Source organism: Musa acuminata, chromosome BXJ1-9 (assembly GCF_036884655.1).
Source record: "Musa acuminata AAA Group cultivar baxijiao chromosome BXJ1-9, Cavendish_Baxijiao_AAA, whole genome shotgun sequence".
Lineage (NCBI taxonomy): Eukaryota > Viridiplantae > Streptophyta > Magnoliopsida > Zingiberales > Musaceae > Musa > Musa acuminata.
Window position 1 is genome coordinate 6,850,747 of NC_088335.1, and position 20,502 is coordinate 6,871,248.

At 42.9% G+C, this 20,502-nt stretch overlaps 3 protein-coding genes and 1 pseudogene across 6 annotated transcripts in view; 1 reads left to right on the plus strand and 3 right to left on the minus strand.

Annotated features, from left to right (window-relative positions):
- The first annotated feature begins 92 nt into the window (after positions 1 to 92).
- Positions 93 to 2,965, plus strand: LOC135592826 (NAC domain-containing protein 21/22-like; annotated as a pseudogene).
- Positions 2,966 to 3,709: 744 nt separating this feature from the next.
- On the minus strand, positions 3,710 to 7,124 carry LOC108952068 (patatin-like protein 3). 2 transcript variants are annotated; one of them, XM_065082509.1, is made up of 3 exons: positions 5,873 to 7,123; positions 5,605 to 5,708; positions 3,710 to 4,920 (listed from the first exon to the last, which is right to left on the minus strand). In XM_065082509.1, exons 1-3 carry the CDS (start codon positions 6,779 to 6,781, stop codon positions 4,878 to 4,880), a joined length of 1,056 nt encoding a protein of 351 aa, XP_064938581.1. In that variant the 5' UTR covers positions 6,782 to 7,123; the 3' UTR covers positions 3,710 to 4,877. The 2 variants fall into 2 exon arrangements, with proteins under 2 accessions (XP_064938581.1, XP_064938580.1); XM_065082508.1 differs by having other exon boundaries at positions 3,714 to 4,920; positions 5,605 to 5,667; positions 5,873 to 7,124.
- Positions 7,125 to 8,416: 1,292 nt separating this feature from the next.
- LOC135592833 (histidinol dehydrogenase, chloroplastic-like) lies at positions 8,417 to 9,879 on the minus strand. Of its 2 annotated transcripts, none has more exons than XR_010479262.1 (5): positions 9,308 to 9,879; positions 9,117 to 9,218; positions 8,932 to 9,037; positions 8,804 to 8,866; positions 8,417 to 8,720 (listed from the first exon to the last, which is right to left on the minus strand). XR_010479262.1 is itself a non-coding variant. In XM_065082520.1 (5 exons), exons 1-5 carry the CDS (start codon positions 9,443 to 9,445, stop codon positions 8,658 to 8,660), a joined length of 438 nt encoding a protein of 145 aa, XP_064938592.1. In that variant the 5' UTR covers positions 9,446 to 9,872; the 3' UTR covers positions 8,427 to 8,657. The 2 variants fall into 2 exon arrangements, 1 of the variants encoding a protein (XP_064938592.1); XM_065082520.1 differs by having other exon boundaries at positions 8,427 to 8,720; positions 8,932 to 9,003; positions 9,308 to 9,872.
- A 7,934-nt stretch (positions 9,880 to 17,813) lies between these two features.
- LOC135592835 (protein SUBSTANDARD STARCH GRAIN 4, chloroplastic-like) overlaps positions 17,814 to 20,502 on the minus strand; it is a 28,877-nt gene continuing 26,188 nt past the window's right edge. The window contains exons 21-24 of one of the 2 annotated variants that reach the window (XM_065082521.1): positions 20,116 to 20,354; positions 19,755 to 19,946; positions 18,424 to 18,696; positions 17,814 to 18,232 (exon numbers count right to left, since the gene is read on the minus strand). In XM_065082521.1, coding sequence (XP_064938593.1) covers positions 18,086 to 18,232; positions 18,424 to 18,696; positions 19,755 to 19,946; positions 20,116 to 20,354 — 851 coding nt within the window. In that variant the 3' untranslated portion in view covers positions 17,814 to 18,085. The remainder of the gene's footprint in view (positions 18,233 to 18,423; positions 18,697 to 19,754; positions 19,947 to 20,115; positions 20,355 to 20,502) is intronic. The other variant, XM_065082522.1, reaches the window with a different exon arrangement.

Genomic DNA, 20,502 nt, shown 5'->3' on the forward strand with positions numbered 1-20,502 from the left:
TCGACACTGAGCATCAAAGACTGCAAACTGTTTAGGTTCATCTTCATCTGCTTCGATTGGTGGATGAGATGTGACCATGATGCCATACTTCCTTGCAGATAAATCTTTCTTACTCGACTTAGCAAGAAGAATGACTCGAGAACAAATCTGCATGTCGCCATCAACGTCAACAAGCAACGTGGGAAGGATGATAGGAGCGGGAAAAAGAATGTGGCATGATTCATCCCCTCTCCCTGCAACCTCCAATCTATGCCATGCTATTGCTCCCCTTTAAAGTTGACTTGGCGAACCTATTCATACAACACCTAAGCCCCCCCCTAGCCTTAATACATCCCATCCCATCCTTGCTTCCAATCTGTGGCTTGGCGGCTCTCATGAACGCCACCATGAGCATGTTGAGCATGGTGGAGGCGAAGCTGCCTCCAGGTTTCAGGTTCCACCCGAGGGACGACGAGCTCGTCTGCGACTACCTCGCCGCGAAGGCCGCCGGAGGCAGCACCGAGAGCAGTTCCATGATGATGGTGGATGTTGATCTCAACAAGTGTGACCCATGGGATCTTCCTGGTATGATTTCTTTCCCCCGTATAACATCATTTGCTGGTGTAGCATAGTGTTGTTTCCGCTTGATTTCACATGAACCAGCTGGTGTTTGTTCTTGAAAGCGCACAGTTTGATCCATCAAAAAGCATTCTGTAGACAATATTGAGTTTGCTGCACCCTGCCATGGCTGCCATATCCTTTAATTCGTATGATTTCTGAGAACATACAGAATTTTTGTGTGCTTCCTTTCGTTTTTACTTCTACTAATCCCAGAAGAAGGTACATTTCTTGTTTTATGTCTTTCTTATCTCTTCAGCTCAATCTCCATGCTTCCCCTTTCTGGCTTTCCCAACAGTGGAAAATATGCTTCTGCCAAACTTGGCCACTTTCTAACCTCTTCGTGTGTTCTGTTCCTGCATGATTGACTGCCAGAATTCCGTGGATTGTATTCCTGCTGCCCATGTCTATCTGAAATGAACCAAAATCCAGAAGGAGAACTTTTTAGCCTCCTCAAGCCAAAGATTATTGCTTGTCATCTTCTCTAATGTCATGTTGCTGAAGAGTTCATCACTCTGGTTTTAAGCAATCTCTATCATGGAGTTAGGTTCATTTCCGATGCCAAAGAAGCCATGGAGTGCTTGCCTTGTCTCTCTCTATCTCCATCAAACTTGAGACAAATTCATCTTGCATCAAAGTCCATCAGATCATTTTTCTCTGCCAAACAATACCAAGATTCTGATAGATTTGATGATAAACTTATGAAACCAGTGAACCGTTCAGTTTCCACTGAAGTAGATTGTTTCCGTGGATCAGCTGCTGCATGTGTTGGGGGCAACGAGTGGTACCTCTTCAGCCTTCGAGATCTGAAGTACGCGACCGGGCAGCGGACCAACCGGGCGACCATGTCAGGCTACTGGAAGGCCACAGGGAAGGATAAACCAGTGACCCGAAAAGGATTGCTGGTTGGGATGAGGAAGACTTTGGTGTTCTATCAAGGAAGAGCTCCCAAGGGGAAGAAGACAAAGTGGGTCATGCATGAATTCCGCATGGAAGGATCTGATGGTGCTCCGAAGTTGCCTTTCTAGGTAGCCTTGTGATCTCAATTCTCATAGATCACAGACTGAGAAGAAGATCATCTTTTTTGCTGCATACTCTGTTCTATTATCACTATCTTTTCTTACCTTTTTTCTTATATTGGATCACAGAGCCACGAGCAGGTTTAAGGCTTACATTAGAGCTTTGTTGGAAGATCTGCAAGGAACTTAAATTCTTGACCACATAAATCCAGATGCATAAGTACATAAATTTAAAGACAACATGGTAAAAGTTGTTAATTTAGATTAAATCATAAATCTCTATCCAGAGATAGAACTATTTATGAAACTTGTTTAACTGTGGACACAGTGAGGTCTGATAAAAGTGGGATGATTCAGAAAAGGAACAGTGATAACACTTCAACTGCAGACAGAAGATATCTTGATAGATTAGTGGAGTTAAAGAACAGCTAGTGCTTATACATGACAATTTATAGCAGGCTATATCCTGGATAAAGTTCTTTTTTATGTATATGTCATTTTCCTTCCATGAGATAGACTCTAGAAAACTTCTTCAAGCAATTGCTGTATCCTTATTTGACTATATATTTGATTGGTTTTGTATGTATAAAAAATATCTCAACTCTTATACAGTGATCTTTAACCTAATGTGTGAATGCTAAGTAGTCATCTCAATCACTCAATTGTCATAATAATAATTAATTCAAAGTACTTGTCCTGATGTTTCTGCTAATCCTCTCATCACAAGGACAGTGACACTTATTTCTTTGTGCATGCAGCCAGACTGGGCCCTATGTAGAGTCTTCTGAAACAACAGAAGGATCTCCACCATGCCAAGCATGGAGTCAAGCCATGAAAACTCAGGTTCACAGTCCCTCTCAGCTCTAATGGACAACTGCATCACCTTTGACCAAACCCCTTTCTACTCAGAGGGTTTTGAGCAGGTGCCCTGTTTCTCCAGCCTATCTCCAAGCTATGTATCCCAGTGCCAAGACTTTGTCATAACAAAATGCTTAGCTCAAACTGGTGGTTTGCCTGAGTTGAACTCTGGATTGAACCAGCTCACTGGTGACAGAAGGGACTCGAGAACAGTTCTGAACCACCTCATCAAGTTTGAGGGTGATCCAAAGGGAAAGGTGGTGTCACAATGGGGTTTTGAGGATTACTTAACACACAATCGTCTGCCATCAACTTGGAATCCTTGAGGCTTGGTGAGGTCGGTGGGCAACTAGAACAGAAGATACCACCTACTTGTAGTCACTCATTAAAGTTGTCTACATGTATAGTTTGGTGACTGACTGTATTCATAGGCACTGCATAATCTTCTATCTCCTATTATGGGATTTTATTATTATTTTTTGGGTGGACAAGTTTAATGGGCATTTCAGAAAAAGACTAATGTTGAAGGATAATATCTGGAGGGTAATGGAAACTGCACCCAAGATCAGATGCTGTCTTGTTCTTGATTCTACATCACATGCTCTGTAGATCTGTTTAAGTTGTCTTCTCGTGTAAAATTTAGTGTGATCAATTATGCTTGATTGCAGAATTCAAACTGCACATCAAGAACTGTGCATCTTAAATATTCCCCTCGCTATTGCAGAAAACACAACTGGATCTGGTCATTGCTTGTGCCATTGGCAGTGTCAAGTATTGCCAAGTTAGTAGATTCTAATCTTCAGACTAGTTCATAGTACCAGTCATATCAAGTATATTGTGGAAGTGATTGGTGGAACCTTTCATTTAATCTATTTCTCATTAGTTTATAGCTTAGCTATTCAATATTAATGTTTGATCTGAGATCAGAAATGCTGACATTAAAGCCACAGATAAGCTGGTCCTCCTTCATCGATCCATTTGTTTACAGTTAAACCATCAACTACAAGCTCAGATGTTGTAGGTTGATATGTTGAACAGGTGACACCCACATCCTACTTGTCTCATTTTAAATGGACTGAGATCACTCAAAGCAGCTGCAGGCCAACTTCTTCTGTAGGCAATAAAAAACACCACAACTAACATCTAAATCTCTTTTTTTCTGAAGATTGACCATAAAATAGTTTATAGCAATGATGAAGAAGGTACCAATCATGGAAGAAAATTCCACAGCTTTCCCTTGAATCAAAATGATGATAAGGTTGCTTCTCTTCCGTGGGACACGCCACCATGCCTACTAATATACTCTGTGCGTATGATGACATCAGAGTTTCCATGTCAGCAGCTACAACCAAAACAAGGCATACTGTGATGCAACAGATCTGCTAATTGTATCATTCAGCGGCAACAACGAAGAACCAACTTAGCTTTTTCTACGGAACGATGGGTGTTCAGCGCAGCGCAAAGGGAGGGAAAATCCCGCCGTTCACGGGGCCATGCACGGATCTTAATGCCACTAACTGTCCAAATCATGATGCCGCCAAAGAAGCGCCGACTGCTATTGGTCGATGATGATGGCCAGAGAATGGATCTCAAAGACAATGTATGATCAAACTTCTCTTACCCCATTCATGAAAATAAAACCACAAAGATACATCCGCGCCAAATACAATAATACATTTGAGTTTATCACAACCGTTTGATATCGATCAAATCACACGGATGCATCAGTGCCTTACTTTTTTGCCTTATGGTTCTTTCTACATCACATTGGTCAAACGAGTGCTATTTTGACTCCAACGCTCGATTATACTTGGGTTTTAGATTGCTTCTTAATGCTATCATATGTTGATTTTTTCCAAAGAAAGCCATTATGTTCCAAAAATCATTTAGATGATCACATATAATTGGGAATCATAAGTTCGAAGGTAAAATAGTGTCCATCTTGAATTCCAAACACAATTAATATGAGAGATCCAAATTCACATTTCTACCGCGTTAATAATTTAGCGAACAATTTCCAAGCTTGAATTGATTTCCCATGTCATACCCTCCACCAAGGAAAACACACATTTTAGAACCCACAACAGTCTATGCACAAGCAGCTATCTCGACTCCACCGTCTCCATCATGTCGATGTTGTGCTCGTGGAAATAGTCGTGGTAACGGTGACCGTGGTCGCGGTCGTCGCCGACGACGTTCGCGGCGTCATCACTTGCTTTAGCACCATCGTCGGGATCGGGCCCTTCTTCCTCCACTCCTCCTCCTTTACGAGCTCCTCCGCGAACCGGTCGAGCTCGTCGTCGTTGGTCCGCTCCGAGATCTTTCCTCACCCTTTGAAGAGCAGCGACTCCACGTGTCGCTGTGACAGAACGCGTTCTGCTGCCTCCACCGAGCTCTTCGAGCTCATCGTCTTTGGCGTGCAATTTCCTGACATGAATGCGGTGTCCTGCAGAGACTATCCATGAACAATCCATCGGCTGTGGCTATAACCACGTTATTATAGGTGATAAGGGCAATAATTATGACAAGACCCTCGTGACATCAGCTGACGCCCCGCGCCTCTGACAGGCTAACAACGCCTGGCCAACATGGGCTGGAACGCCAACCGAGGCCCATCAACGACCGCTCAGACTCGCCTCCTCACGACACGCCAACAGCAATGTCAGACGTCATCAAGGGATACGACCCTGCTCCCAGTGGGCAGGTGCATCCGGTAACACTCAAACCCCTTATAAATACCGTCGCGTTCTAAGATACGAGGGAAAAGGAAAAAAAGAGAGAGCACTCTCCTCCACATCACTAACTTGATCGTCGGAGGGGTCGAGTCGGACATCATTAACTTGATCGTTGGAGGGGTCGAGCCGAGCTTCCGACCCGACCTGTGTGTAGGAACGAAGACGAGGCGTGTCTCGACGGACGTACAGGCGAGGAGTCCTTTTTCGGAGAAAACGACGACCCCTCTCCCCGGCCAAATTGACCAGCGGGTCGACGACCTCTACTGTTCCGACGAATCTCTCGGGGGATTCCCGCCATTCGGACCCCGAACAAGCCGCGTCGGTCCCGAGGCCACGGCATAAAGTTGTTTACCCCAACAGTAGGTATAGTTTGCTCACGGAAGTCGAAGGTTTACCTGTATGCGCAAGTAATTGCTTGCTCTAAGGTGTCCGAATGCCGTCGCCACCGCTTGATCCACCTGACGATGATCACAAAAGCCACGGCTTTTGATGAGTTAATCTGAACCGTCAAAATATTTGATCATAGATGATTGTGAGAATGTACGGTCAGGATACGTTTTTTACCGACAATTGGTTAGGGCTAGAAAATGTCTCGAAGAAAGAGGAAAAGAAACTGAAAGCAGCGGGCGGGAGAAAGGAGATGGGGGAGTCCGGAATCCGTACCATGTCGGCGAAGCCCTCGCCAGCGATCCTGACGAGCTCAGCGGCACCCGGTGCGGCTGGCGCGGGGGCGGAAGCGCCGAGAGACACCACCATGAGGTCTTCCACCCCGGCCGCGAACGGGAACTCCGGCTTGTTGTGGAGGACGTGCGTGATGGCCGCGGCCACAGGGTTGGCCATCGCCACCCCGGCGCCCACCGCGGTGACGCGCGTCCGCCCGTCCACCGACCGCAGATCGACCGCCGCGGTGGATGCGTCGGCGCACGTGGCCGCGCACACTTCCCACATCCGGAAGTCGTACCCGTCTGCCTCTACCGCGTCAGCCCGCGAGAAGAGGAACGGCGCCCCCCTGGCGAGGTCGTAGCACGGGATGAGCACCGGCTTGACGGTGTCCCTCAGCGTCGCGTCGCCGAAGATCCGACGGAAGAAACTCCCGGGTCGACGGAACATCCCACGGAATAGGCCCCTCCCGGAGGAGAAGCCGCGCCCGCGGCGGCGGCTCTCGGAGAGGAGGAGGTGCAGGGCGTCGGTTGCGGAGAACAAGGGCCGACCGTCGTGGTCCCTGGTAAAGAGCATCGCGACGAGGACGCCGCCGGCGCCGGAGCCGGCCGCGACGTCGAACATGTAGGCAACGCGGGCGGATGGGTCGCCGGAACGGTGACGGAGGGAGGACTCGAGCCGGGCGAGGGCGACCGCGGCGAGGAGGGCATCGGAGGGGCTGCCGCCGCCGTCGATGGACAGGATCCGGATCCTTCCTCGGGCACCTGCGGCGGTCCGGGGGGAGGCGCCAGCTGAGGAGTAGGAGGAAGTGGGGAAGAAGAGCTTGTTGGGGTCGTCGAGGCCTAAGAGGAACTTGCTCTCGAGGACGGAGAAGATCTCGTAACTGAGCTTGTCGGCGTCGACGAACGCCATCCTTCCGAGAGCGTGATGGAAGCGGTCGAGCCCCACGGAGAAAAAGAACCGAACCGGATTTATCTGGAACGGAACGGAGGACTCGAGCTTGGAAGGCGGCGAACTGCTCTTCCAGCTTAAATAGCCAAGGGGAAAGGCGCGCAGGTCAGGGTCACGACCACGGAGCACGTTAGCGGAACGTGGGCCTGACCCGTACGTGAGCCGCAGCAACCGTCGGATGAGCCGCAAACGGTCGAGATCGGAGGCGGGGAGATGCGCTGCGGAAAGTGGGACGAAGGCTGGTGAGGCGTGGGTTGCGTCGGGTCGGTGGAGGGGGATTCGGCGACGACTCGGCGGGGAGTTCAGATGGGCTTGCACGTGTGGGAGGACCTCGGTGCGTGCGGTCACCGACGGCTTCGGTAGTGGGGATCAGACGCGATCGCATGGATCCCAGGACGTTGTCGGGGACGGACGAGACAGTGACAGCGGCGAATCAGGTTGCGCCACGCTTCACTTTTTTTCTTTTATGGCCCACGGGGATCAGAAAAAGGAAGAAAAATATAGAGGTAATACTGTCCATATCTTTTAATTACATGGCTTTAATAGTTACTTACAAAAGGGGATCAATTTATTAACTTGATAGGTCACATAAAGGTTTCACCTTTTTAACATAAAGGTTTAACCTTTTTACACTTTGTCCTTCATAAATTATTTTCGTGAATCGTATCCTTATTAACTAGATTACAAAGATGTTATGACACGAACACCATCCTGTTTATAAGAATTAGGTTTTTTAAAGACTAATTAACATTAATCAAATCAAAATATTAAAAAGAATTAAGAATTTGACGATTAAAAGAGTTATCCAATACTCTCATCTTTTGCAAGCCTGAATAAGTTTGTTAATTTATTGGATTAAAAATCGAATAAAATAGCAAATGATTAATTGGTTAGATTAGTATATATGATCTAATTAATTCAGTTCCAAACCATAGCTAGTTTTGCTTTAAGTATGCCTGTATATTTGTTTAGATGATCATTAGAAAATTTTACATAAATTACACTCTATTTACTTGTGGTCCGAATGTGTGTTTAAAGGGAATTTTGCAGCATGATGTATGTATTTGTCTGTAAAAACACGTACCTTGTTGGTATACTTTGTATCAAATTTTCCAATCTTGATCCCAATGTTTGGCATTAATCACGTAAATTGGTGTTAGGTTTATTCTAATTAGATTGGAAGTTTCTGGGTGCTGGGTAAGTTTCACTTGTCCAGGATTAACGAGGAGCAAGACAAGAATACGAAATCAATGATATATCTAATATATCAAATCTTAACGTGGTACGCGTAGTCAAATGATGATCCCAAATATTAAAATGAGCTTCTTTCGGTCATTGTGAGCTTCTTTTCATTTTGAATAAAAACTTTGTTGTGGGGCCTTCCATTATCTAACCATCATCTGCAATTACTCCAAATCCAAATGTCTGGTTTTGAATGAAACCAAAGACAGCTGTCAGTACTTATTCTACCAGCACATTTGATCAACGTCAAATAAGGAGATTTTGATGGATAGTTATTGCACCATCAACAGGGAGGTTATATAAACCATCAAAATGAAAAGAAGCTCACAATGAAAGAGATACTGGAAATTGAGCTCATTAAGAAATATTTATGCATTGTGCACCTAACAAATACAAAGAATGCAACAAGAAGTGTTTGCTCTTTGATGCAAAAAAGTACTCACATGGAAGATTACAGAATAATAGAAGATAAGCTGTAATAACATAAGCCCAGTAATCCTAGAATTTACAGTCACTAATTTTACAAGACAACCAGCTGCTTTTGGTATATTTTCCTCAAACATATAAAAGAAAATAATTCATAAAGTAACCCCCACTACATACTGGAATTTTGTACCTTTGGGCAAGATGGAGTTCCCCAAGCCATTGCTGAGACTGCCTGAAGATATAACAGATAGAAATTAGTCAAAGCACAAGAAAAGCCATTTGCAGAGCAAAAAAGGGTGCTCAAAATCCTTGAACCTGAGCTCCCCCAGCTTTTAGAATGTGAGTTACACCGGCTTTCTTGGCACAATAAAGTACTTCCTGCAGCAAAAATAACGAATTCAACTTCATCTCAATGTGGGGCCAAGGTTCTTGTAGAAGGCTACCTTGCAAATGCTACCATCACGACTTGGCGGAGTTGCAAGAACAATAGTTTTGCACCCGGCAATATGTGCGGGCTGGTGCACGGAAGAAATCAAAAGTCAACCATATCTGTTCACCATCATGCATCAAAACTCAACAATACCATGACTGAACCGCCACAGCCATCCCTAGGAATAGATGAGCATACCACTGAAAGCATGAGAGCAGTTGAGGGTAAAACTGCAGTACCCCCTGGAACATAAAGCCCTACAGCGCCGATGCACCTTGCTATCCTTTTGCACCGAACTCCCTATGCATAATCATTACATCCAAAACCAGTTAATGAGAGCAAGAAAAACTTGGTGACAAAATAAAGAATACTACAAGTCATTTGCTTACTGTCATATTCTCAATATCCTTCTCAGGAACCCTTTGAGCATCATGAAATGCATAAATATTGGCATATGCCACATCAAATGCTTTCCTTACAGCTGGATCAAGCTTAACAATCACACAACAATACACAAACATTAACATGTATTGGTTGAACCAAGTACAAATAGATGACAACAAAAATACAAGTTTTCTTTAACTAAAGATATGACTAATACAACCACATTGCTAATGAGAGCAATTTCCCACAACTTTTTACAAAGTCTGATATTGACATGGTCTCTAATAAAAAAGATCCTGAAATCTCTTAAGAAACTTAACGGCACAATAACAGATAACTAACCACAATGATTATGCTAAACCCCTTGAACTGAAATTTCTAGGTGCAGTTGAAGTTTCAAGGACATTGCTGAAGTGTTTGGTATTATATTGAAGCTATTAGTATTGACCTTATCATCTGAAGTGATTGGAAATATGGGCCTGAGCATATTTAGCTTAATACCAAAGTCCTGGCAATCCGCTGGATCTGTATACAATATTGTGCTCTATGCTCTGGGCTGTGGTTTATTTACAGCAGAAGCATCAGTTTACACTGGATTGCTAAATTGTGTAGTTCTAGCTCCTTTTGTTTGCTTGTGAAAGAACCAAAAAGCATTGTATTTTGCAGGCAATTTCCTTCTCGAACTTGTATGCTCCTGAGCATTTGATCATCAACGTCGAGGATGCGGAAAGGTGGGAGGGTCTCATTGAGAATGCTGGTAATTTGTTATGGTTATAACCATTGTTTCAACATGTTAGAGAAAGAAGTTCTGTATTACTCTCTTTGGAGCATATTGGTATTATCACACAGTCCTCCAATCAATTGAAACTCATCTGTTGGAAAGCATCGTTTACAGTTAAAATTTGTTGAGGACAATAAATTCTTTGCTAAAATTGTCTACTAACTTCTGTGGATCACTGCAGGCTCAGTCTTTTTAGGACAATGGACACCGGAGTCCCTCTCAGGCTCAGTCCCTCTCATGCCAATAAGATTATAACTAACCTTCATTGTGTAGGTTATAATCTTATTGGCATCACATCAAAAGAATGGTTATAATCTTATTGGCATCACATCAAAAGAATGGTTCGGAGTTGATGAAGGTTCATTGTGTAGTAAACTGATGTCAGAACAATGAAATGAGGAGATAATTTTTTAGCCATTGCTCCACTCCGAACCATTCTTTTGATAATCAATCCAACGTGTTTCAGATATAGGAACATGTGAGCCTTCCATGCATTGGCCATTCTTAGGAGCATTTCCTGGTTTAAATTAACCTTCTAATGAATTTATTAATGTAGTTATAATTTATCTACTTGAAAAATGATTCTAGCTAATTGATGTTTGTATTGACTAAATCGTCTTAGCGAAGAAGTTTCAATACCCAGTGTTCCAAAATTTATCATCATATAGGTTGATCTCAAACTATTACTGGACATGTCTTTTCCGCTGGGATAACTTGATCTGAAGTAACAATTTATAGAAAGATGTGTTTCCTTCTTTATAACACTTTAGAGACTGTTAGAGTGGACATTTGTTCAGTGCTGTGCCTACTCCATTCCAACATGCGTGTTATGATTTAGATCATGGAACTACTCGCTTTGCATGGATAAATCTGCATATTGCCCATCCCATATCCAGCATTGGTGGGGTCTTTTCAATCTTGGCCTAACTTCTCAATACACATGAAATGATAACTGGAGAAGACTGAAATGTTTTTCCCTCTTTATTTCTTTTCAATCTTGAAATACATTAGGTATTTCTTTTCCCACTCCCCCACACAACCTTGAGCCATAAACCCTACTTCGTGCGTAGCCGCCACCTCCTCCGCCGCTGCATAGGACCGACGCTTCCTCTGTCGCCGACGGATCCGAAGGCCTAGGTTTCATGTGCAATTCCCTCCGCAGCTGCTGCTTTCATGTGCAGCTCCTTCCATCGTCGAGGAAGAGGACTGTAGCTTCCTCCGCCACCGACGAAGACATCTGAAGCTTCCTCTGCCCACGACGTCACCGTCTGCAGCTTCCACTAGCATCGTCCATAGCTTCCTCCGTTGCTGCCATCACCGTCATTCAAAAGTTCCTCCATCACCTCCATCCTCTCCTTTCCCACTTTTCACTGTCAGTATCTTTTCTCTCCTTTAACTACTGTTAACAGTTTATTAAATACTGTTAACAGTAGATTGTTAACCATTGTTATCATATAATAGTCCTTATTTAGATTTTTAGCATTACTAATCTCTATTTATTTAGAAATATTATTCAGTGATTTAAAAAGCGCTAGGCGCCAAAAGGCGCCAAGGTCCACAAACGCCCGAGGCGCTAGGCGCTCGCCCGAGCGAAGCGAGGCGCTAAATTATAAAAATATATAATATAATTATTTAAAATTATCTAAATTATAAAAATATATAATATAATTATAACAATAATTTCAAATAAATAAAAATTAACAACATTAAAATCAAAATAATATATTATTAATCTATTAACAAAAAATTAATCATTTCAAAATTCAAATAAACTTAATATTAAGAGTATACTGAGCCTGATGGAGAAACGAGGAAGTAGCGACGAGCGGCGGCGGCAACAGCAGCGGCGAGCGACGGCAGCGGCAGCGGGAAAGGGAAAGGGAGCGGAAGGCGCGAGCAGCGGGAGGCCTCGAGGGAGGCGCGAGCAGCGGGAAGGCTCACTGGAGGGCTCGCAGGAGGCAAGAGGGCTCGTGGGAGGCGCGAGCAGCGGGAGGGCTCGCGGGAGGCGTGAGCAGTGAGAAGGCTTGCGGGAGGGCTCGCAGGAGACGCGAGCAACGAGAGGGCTCGTGGGAGGCACGAGCAGCGGGAGGGCTCGCGGGAGGCACGAGCAGCGAGAGGGCTCGCAGGAGGCGCGAGCAGCGGGAAGGCTCGCGGGAGGCGCGAGCAGCGGCAGCGAGCGACGAGATCGCGATCGGGATCGAGAGCGGCAGCGGTAGCAGGTTAGTGTTGGGTTAGGGTTAGGGTTGGGGTTATATCGGTTTAGTTGGTTCGATTGAACCAACTAACAATCGAACCAGGACCGAACCAGACCTAAAATTCTGGTTCGGTCGCCTTGGTTTACCCAGGCGCTCGCCCGAAGCGCCCAGCGCCTGGGCTCGGGCGAGCGCCCAAGCGGCGCCTGTTTGAAGCGCGCCGCCTGGGACATTAGCGAGGCGCTCGGGCCTCACCTCGCCTCGCCCGAGCGCTTATGCGAGCGCCCGAGCGCCTTTTGCAATCACTGCTGTTATTAGAGTTTTAGGATTAATGATAAGTGTACAAAGCAATTCAAAAGATTTATCAAAAAATTCAAGAAAGGATCCTGCTTAGAAATACAATTATCTAAATGATTCTTTTAATTTAATATCATATTTATATTTATATAATCATATTTGTCAATTATATTATATAATTTTTATATTTTAATGTTTCAGAACCCCTTGCTTTGCTTGGGTGGGTGTTTAGGAGAGCGCCTAGCGCCTCAAGCATTTTTAGGCCCTAACGTCTTTTAGCAACTAGCACTTTTTAAATCACTAGCTCTATCATTAGTTATTGCTATAAACTAACAGTTTTCCACAAATCTAGCAAGTGATAGTAGTTGGTAGACTAGTTTGAGAGGGATAATGTGGCAAACAAAAAAGATCAAAAGGGATAAATGCTTTTTAGTGAGCGATTGGTAGTTCGTAACTGACCGATGAAAAATTGTATCCATCGAGCCCACAAAGCAGCCAACAAACTTGCAGTGTTTATGATAGTTCTATGAGACTCATCCTTTTGCCTTTGGCCTAGCTGTGATGAGAAATTGCCATGGACGGATCAAAAATAGTCATTCGCCAGAAATCGCCAACATGCGCTAAACAGCATGCAGGTGGCAAAAGATGGCATATCTAACAACCAAGGTAGCAATGATGCTTCGAGGTCATGAAGATGTGAAGATGGGCCAGGATTTTGGGTAGATAAGCATATGGGACAATGGAGGGAAGAGGATAGCTCACAGGTTAAGTGCATTGTGAACACAAACTCATTCTTTGTAGTTGAACCCATTAAATACAACATCAAATCCATTTAAGCCTCATCGGTTTGACTTACTAGAATAATTAAGTTGATGGTGCATCAATCTCATCAAAGTCGATGGATTTTGAGTAAGCGACAGACTGTCCTAGAGTTGTGCTTCGTCCGGGTGTGACTCGAGAGCGGGTGGACGAAAGTCGATTGCTAAAGGAGTGAACACAAACAAAGGTGGCAAAGGCCCTGCGATGTGCTGGTAGATGGCACAAATGGAGAGATCACAGTCCAAGTTTATCTTGCGATTTGCTGCGATGTGAGGGGACTTAATCATACAAATGTATGATTGGAGCAGCTGGAGAGTTAGACTGCTCCAGAGCTCATATTCGCTTAAGGGAGCCTGACAAGTCAGAGGACAAAGCCGAGTAAGTGAACGTTGCTACCAAGGAAGCTAAGAAAAATAGAATCAGCATAAGCCCTACAATATGATGGCGGAGGCCATGCATGAGAGTTGCAGTCTGTCTATCCATCGAATAAGAGGAACTGTTTGGAGAACACAAAGGTGTTGAAACAAGTGTTCGAAAGGGGCGAGAAAGCGACGATGAGTCTAGAGGGACTCAACTACCCAAAACCAAGAGTCGATTAGAATGAAGGTGGACTCGGAGGAGTGCCACAACGCCGCATAGGCGGATCTGCCGATCACAAAGAAAGGGATATAGATGCGAGACAACGGATAGTAGTGTCATGGGCATGACAGCGCCATGGTACCACAAAGGCAGGACTTCTGTGGAGTCATCGATCACTTGCTCTCAGGGAGAGAGAGCATTGGTCGTGGAAGGGGCCAAGGAGGTGGAGAATGCAGAGGCAAACTCCAAGTACTGAGATAAGACAGAAGGGCATAGGCCAAGGAATTTCGTAAGACCGGTGTCAACGAGCTTCTTATAAAGATAGCCGAAAGCAAAGGACTTCGAGTCGATGCGAGAGACCAAAGAACGAAGTAGGCAGTACGCAATGTTGTGCCTTTGTTACTCACAGGAGTAGGTGACATAAATGATGAAGAATGCGGTACAATCCCAGAGGTGACCAAAACTATTAGAGACTTACTCCAAGTCGGGACAAAAATTTTATTCTTTTTGGGCAAAACTTCTTGCATTCCAGAAGTTCGATGGCAATGAGATGGCGAATCACAATAGCTAATTCAACGCAATGAATGGAAACACTTTGAGTGCTTCGGAAGTGTGAGCAAAGAGCAGATGAAGGCTAGTAACCAGCTCGATGTATGAAGTACAACCTTTGAGGAGGTATTCGAAGTCGAGTAACATTTGTCGTCTCAACCTTTAAGAAATTGGGCGAAACCGAATACCACAATTCTCTGATTTATCCAGTACAAGAGCTTTGCACAAGTTCAAAGACCCTTCGAAGGAACCTAATAGAAGACAATAGTTGACAAATCTTCACCAATGGTGATCGATATTACTAAGAGTAGAATGTCCGCTTCATTTTTCAATAGAATGTCAATCTAAAATGGAAGTAATGCAAACATACTTGAAAGCGACAACTAAATGGAAGAAAAATCGATGGACAAATTATACGGAGGAATGACCCAAAAAAACTTCAAAGTTTGTCAGGCAATACTCGTTAAAGCTCTAGCAGGCATCCACTCAGTTCAAGCGACATAAGGCGTTTGAGAAACTGACGCATAAGATGGAAAGTCATTTCCCTCGTCTGAAGGATCAGTAGGAACCAACAAAGATCAGCATAACTCAGTTAACCCCACACCAGATTCAAAGTAATTGGCAAGTTGAAACAGCATGACGGATAAAAGTTCAAATACTCAACAATAGCACCGAAGAGCAGTTGGGAGCTAAAGGCGCGTTGCAATTAGAGCAGAAGATTGAAGACTCAGCAAATATGCAGTGTCTGCAAACGCTTCGACGAGGACATCGAAGGAATAAGTTGGGGAGATTGTTACGGACAAAGCTATAAACGAGGTGTTGGATATAATACTCATGTATGTCCATGTCTTTTGATTTTTTTTATACTTTGCACAGCATGTAAAGGGCTAGCAGTAGGCTTAGCAGCCTCATTTTGTTCAGTCTATATTGGACTATCGGACCATTTGTTGTGTGACCGTTCAAAGTTTACGAAGTCTATGTTTGTAATTTACATTGGCTATCATGTGTTTGTTGAAATAATTACTTGTGGATGCTAAGTGGAATGTTTTCTCTATCCCATCATCTCTTTTGTAGGTCCTTAAGGGACCATATAAGGTTTCAGAGAGGTTGACCCTTGACAGATGAACACGCAAGGGTACGACTTAAGCAAAACAGAGGTGGATAAAGATAACCCTAAATAAATAAGAAGAAAAACTGAATCAAACAATAAGACCCCGTTGAATGGACTTGAGGAACAGTGAATTGGACCAAACCGTCCAAAAAATTAGACGACCCAAGTGTCAGTTCAAGCTTGGACTAACAAATACTCACTGCTACATACCGATCCCATCAAAATTCTAGTCCTTTAAATGTAATATGAAGAACCGCCAAAGCCCCGGGCCATTGATCGGACCAATGCATCACTAGTCGGGCCACAAATGTAACGTAAATCCGTTTAGAACCATGGGAAATTGTTAATCATTAAAAGAACAGAAAAAATACTAATAGAGAATATTCATCTCCCCATCGTATAAAAGAATAGCCCGATTGATCATCCAACATAATAATAAACGAACCCCGAAAGAAAAGTTAAGAACAAAGAGATGAACATCTGCGATAGACAACACATGTATCTAAAAGAAATCAAGGAATCAAGAGCGACCGAAGAAAGGAGACAATGCAAATAAAGATGTAAAATTGGAGGAAGATGAAGAGGGAAGGCGAAGATGGGAAATGACTTCGAGGGAGGAGGTCGGCCGAGAAAGTCCGCGGCTGGGAGAGAGCGAGTGCCAATCGCAGTTTTTGAAGCTGCGACAATAGTGGAGCAGCTCAGATGCGGAACCGATGACGACGAGCTCTACCAGAGCGGTGGCGACGGAGGGGAATCCTGAAGCACTTCGGACTCGGGAGGATGAGGGTTGTGTGGGTCGGGTCTAGTTTCTTTTTGCTTCCATTTGTTTGTTGTCGAGCGTGACCGCCCAATGCAACCATGAGATCTCCATGTTGTGTGGCCAGGATTTCAGTTACCGAATGTGCAGCATCACTTACAACCTGTATAAAGCTGAGGATTAGTACTCTTTTTCCCCAAAACACGTTTTTAATTCAACATCATGCCATACTCATGTTGCTTCTGCCAGTTACCGAATGTGCAGCATCACTTACAACCTGTATAAAGCTGAGGATTAGTACTCTTTTTCCCCAAAACACGTTTTTAATTCAACATCATGCCATACTCATGTTGCTTCTGCACTCGTCTGCTACCAACCTGCCGAATAACTGTAACAAAAAAACGACAGCCATTTGGTGAAATCTAATTTTTGGAAATTAGTTTTGTCATTAAATTTTACCTTTGTACTTCGATGCCGATCTTAACTGTCACAATAGCTCGAGTACAGAAATAATCAGATGCTCACAATGTACCAATACCATACTGCAAACACGTAACTCGTCACACCAGTCTTTAGATATATCAAAAAGTGCTAGCGAAAGTGAACAGGATTGCAATTCACGATTGATCACGAGGAGAATTCATCACTTCTATTTTGTAGGTTAAAATGCAAATCAACACTAAATGTAACAATAGTATGTTAAAAGCAAACACATTCCACAGTGATACTGAATGCCAACACTGATCAAACTGTGCCACAGGGCATACATAGGCTACTGTGATTCATAATTTAAGCTGAATCTTCATAAACATGCTTCAGTTACCTTCCGCACAAGCCATGATTCTGAATACATTACAGCTAATTCATTTTGTGGCACGATCATCCACTACCGATCTCCACAAGCATATCTCCAGCCTGTATAATTCAGATAGAAGATCAGTAAAAACCAGAATCATTACACTAACCAGATCATGCTGGTGTGTCCAATCAATTTATGGCTGGTAGATACGGAAAAATATATACAATCAAGGAGACCAAAGTGTTTTTTAGAACATCTACATTAAACAGCCTAACATAGACATACTTAAAAGATCAGAGTTGGTGATCAAAGTTGTACCACCTGAAAACCCAAGACTCCAAATATAAAAGTAACACATGACAACAAGCAGTCCTCGGGGTTTCTTTAAAGTATCCAAAGATGCAAGTTCATGGCAAGGTTAAACTCACTGAAACACATACAACGCCTCAGAAAATTTTATTAGTCTATAATTGGCTAAAGTAGAAGAAAACTTCAAAGGAGCAGGCCTTTTGTACTTTTAGAAATGCCTATATGACCAAGAACTCTTCTTACAAGAGTCTTGTCTATAGATCTGTAGGCTACTAGTATCTTTTTAGAGACGAGAAACACTACCCCATTATCCAGGGGTTGGAAAAATATTTTACTTTTTCTATTTCCTTCCTTTCTTTGATATCTAATCAGCCTGTACAACAATTAGAAGCAGTCTCAAACATATAAGCAGACCTACTAATTTGTAGGCAAAAGAATACCACATCCACTAAATATATACAAGGAATAAATATAACTGCTGCAAAAGCTTCAGCATGAACATTCTGATGAAACTTTAGAGTCCTTTTCTCAACCATCAAATGCTGTGGATTTGGTCACGTAGGGTTAGCCGGCTGTGCAACCCATGCAAACTAGTCTTGAGATGTCGCAGAGTATTCAAAAAGGAGACGGTTGGATGGTGTAGATTGAAAGAGAATTCGAAGACGACTTGTCAGCTTATAGATTAACGTCCACTGCATTGCCATTTCTGAGTCCTTCATCTGTCTCACAACTGAGGCCTGAAAAAGTCAGCAAAACATTAAAAAAGAGAAAATTGCTCTGGTAGATCAGTTCACTTACACAAAGTTAACCAAATGTTTTGAAGCAATCACAAACTTTGTATGATCTCTATCTCTATCTCAGTACCTTGCACATTTGGCCAACCAGTACCGAAAATAAAAAAACTGATGACAATGAGATTGGATAATACCTGAAGTCTTTTCCCAAGTTGAACTTCCACTTCAGTACCGAAAGAAATATTATTGGCAAGAGACTTGAGTGGATCAACTGTAGGATCCAAAGATAGCAGACTTGGAATTTGGGGAGCATAAACAAGCCGCCATCGTGCCTGTCCAAACTCACCCTTGCCTTCTATTCGGGGCATCAACGTCTCAAGTGTTGCAGTTGCAAGTTTCTTGAAGGCTAGCTGGCCATCACCTTCCAGCAAAGACTCTGCTAATTGACTCTCGAAAACCTTAGCAGCCTGCAACAGTTATTGAATTACTTAATACTATATTTAACACACACATATGTATGTATGTATATACATATATACATGTATGTACACACACATACATACATACATTCATACATATATATATTTCCTGACACAAAATGTGAATCTAATCGGCTACATGCTTGCTGGTTTAGCAAACTTCTGATTCTAGTGTCAAAGCAACAAAGGATTTAGGCCCCCCCCCCCCCAATCTAAATCAACCCTAAGACAATGAAACAGAAGTAACTGAAATCGCTGCAAATAAATATTCCAGCACATTTCTGTGAATTCATAGGGTAACCCTGTGTAAAGAGAGGGATTTTTCATGTAGCAATTCCATTTTCAAACCATCTTTCTAGGACAATTTCCATGGCAATAAGAGTAGTGATACTATACATCAGCTCCAATATGATAAGATGATATAAATTTCCCACATTTTCTTATTTTACAAGATTGTTAACAAAGTATAGTATGATCAACATCACTTAAGATCTGCAGTGCAATCAATATCACTTGACATCTACCATCTTAGTAAGGAAAGATGCAAAGACCAGGTGTCAAGTACAAACTCGTGACATTTATGCACAAGCAATCTGGCACCCTCAACAGCGAACCTGCGTTGAGAATGATTGAATCATGGCCTTTGAATTTAGTCTCCATAGAAGTGTCTAAATTTCTTAGAATATTTTGTATCATATACAAAAAGTAACTTAGTCAGTTTGAGCTTAGACTTGTACAGCATTCTCCCATATTTTTTATTTTCAATTTAACATTCTCGAATGATTTATCTTTGTAATCTTGTAGGTTCTGAGAGAAGTCTCACTTAACATTTCACTCTATTCACATGAGAATAGAGTGAATTCCCTACACATTTGAAGTTTATATGTTACACATATGAAGTTTGATTATATGTTCTCCTTTAATATGTTTTAAATGACAGAAATGGTGGGCAATATGCCTAGTAGTTAACCTTTGGTGTTCTATGATTTACCACTGAAAATCAACTATTGATAGATAATAATGACAATTTGGCAGACATTTCTTACCTCAGTAGGCGTCAGAGCATCTTGATCCACAGAGCGTGTTGTGGTTACGATCAAATTGTCCTGCCAAGAACTGGCCCGGCTCTGAATCCTTAATTGCCAATCAGATCCCACTAAAGCTAAATCTAGTGTTGGATCTAAACCAAGATCAGGTTCAAATTTGGCAATATTTAGATGGTCACGTTTAAGCCTGGCCTGAGATTGCATAAGAAAAAACAAACATCATTCATGAAAATTGCAACGAGAAATATAAGGGTAAATAAAAGCAGTATGGCCCATTGTCCTATTTCTTTTATGAAATGCCTTTTCCATTTTATTATTCATGAATCATGTAATGTACCGTGACTACAAACAAAGAGCTCACCTGGGTGGCAACCAAGTTGACTTCTCCATTTTCAAATGTTAAAATCCCTTTGGGACGGATACATTTGGGATGAGCCATACCATTCAACTCAAGTTCACCGCTTACAGCGAAGTTGAGAATTAGAGGATACACTATCCTTAATTCTGGTCCCAATATTAGCTTCAAGTCAGTAAGTCGAACATCGACACCAGATTTAATGATTGCTTCCTCCATTTTCTTCTCCACCACAGGTTCCTTAACTATAAAGAGAAAAAAAGATATTTTACATATTACTGATCTTTATCATAAAACAAATATCAGAAGTAATTTTCATGAGAGCTAACCATCATTGAAATACTTATAAGATGTGATAATCCTCAGAAAAATCAAAACATTTCTCCAATATCA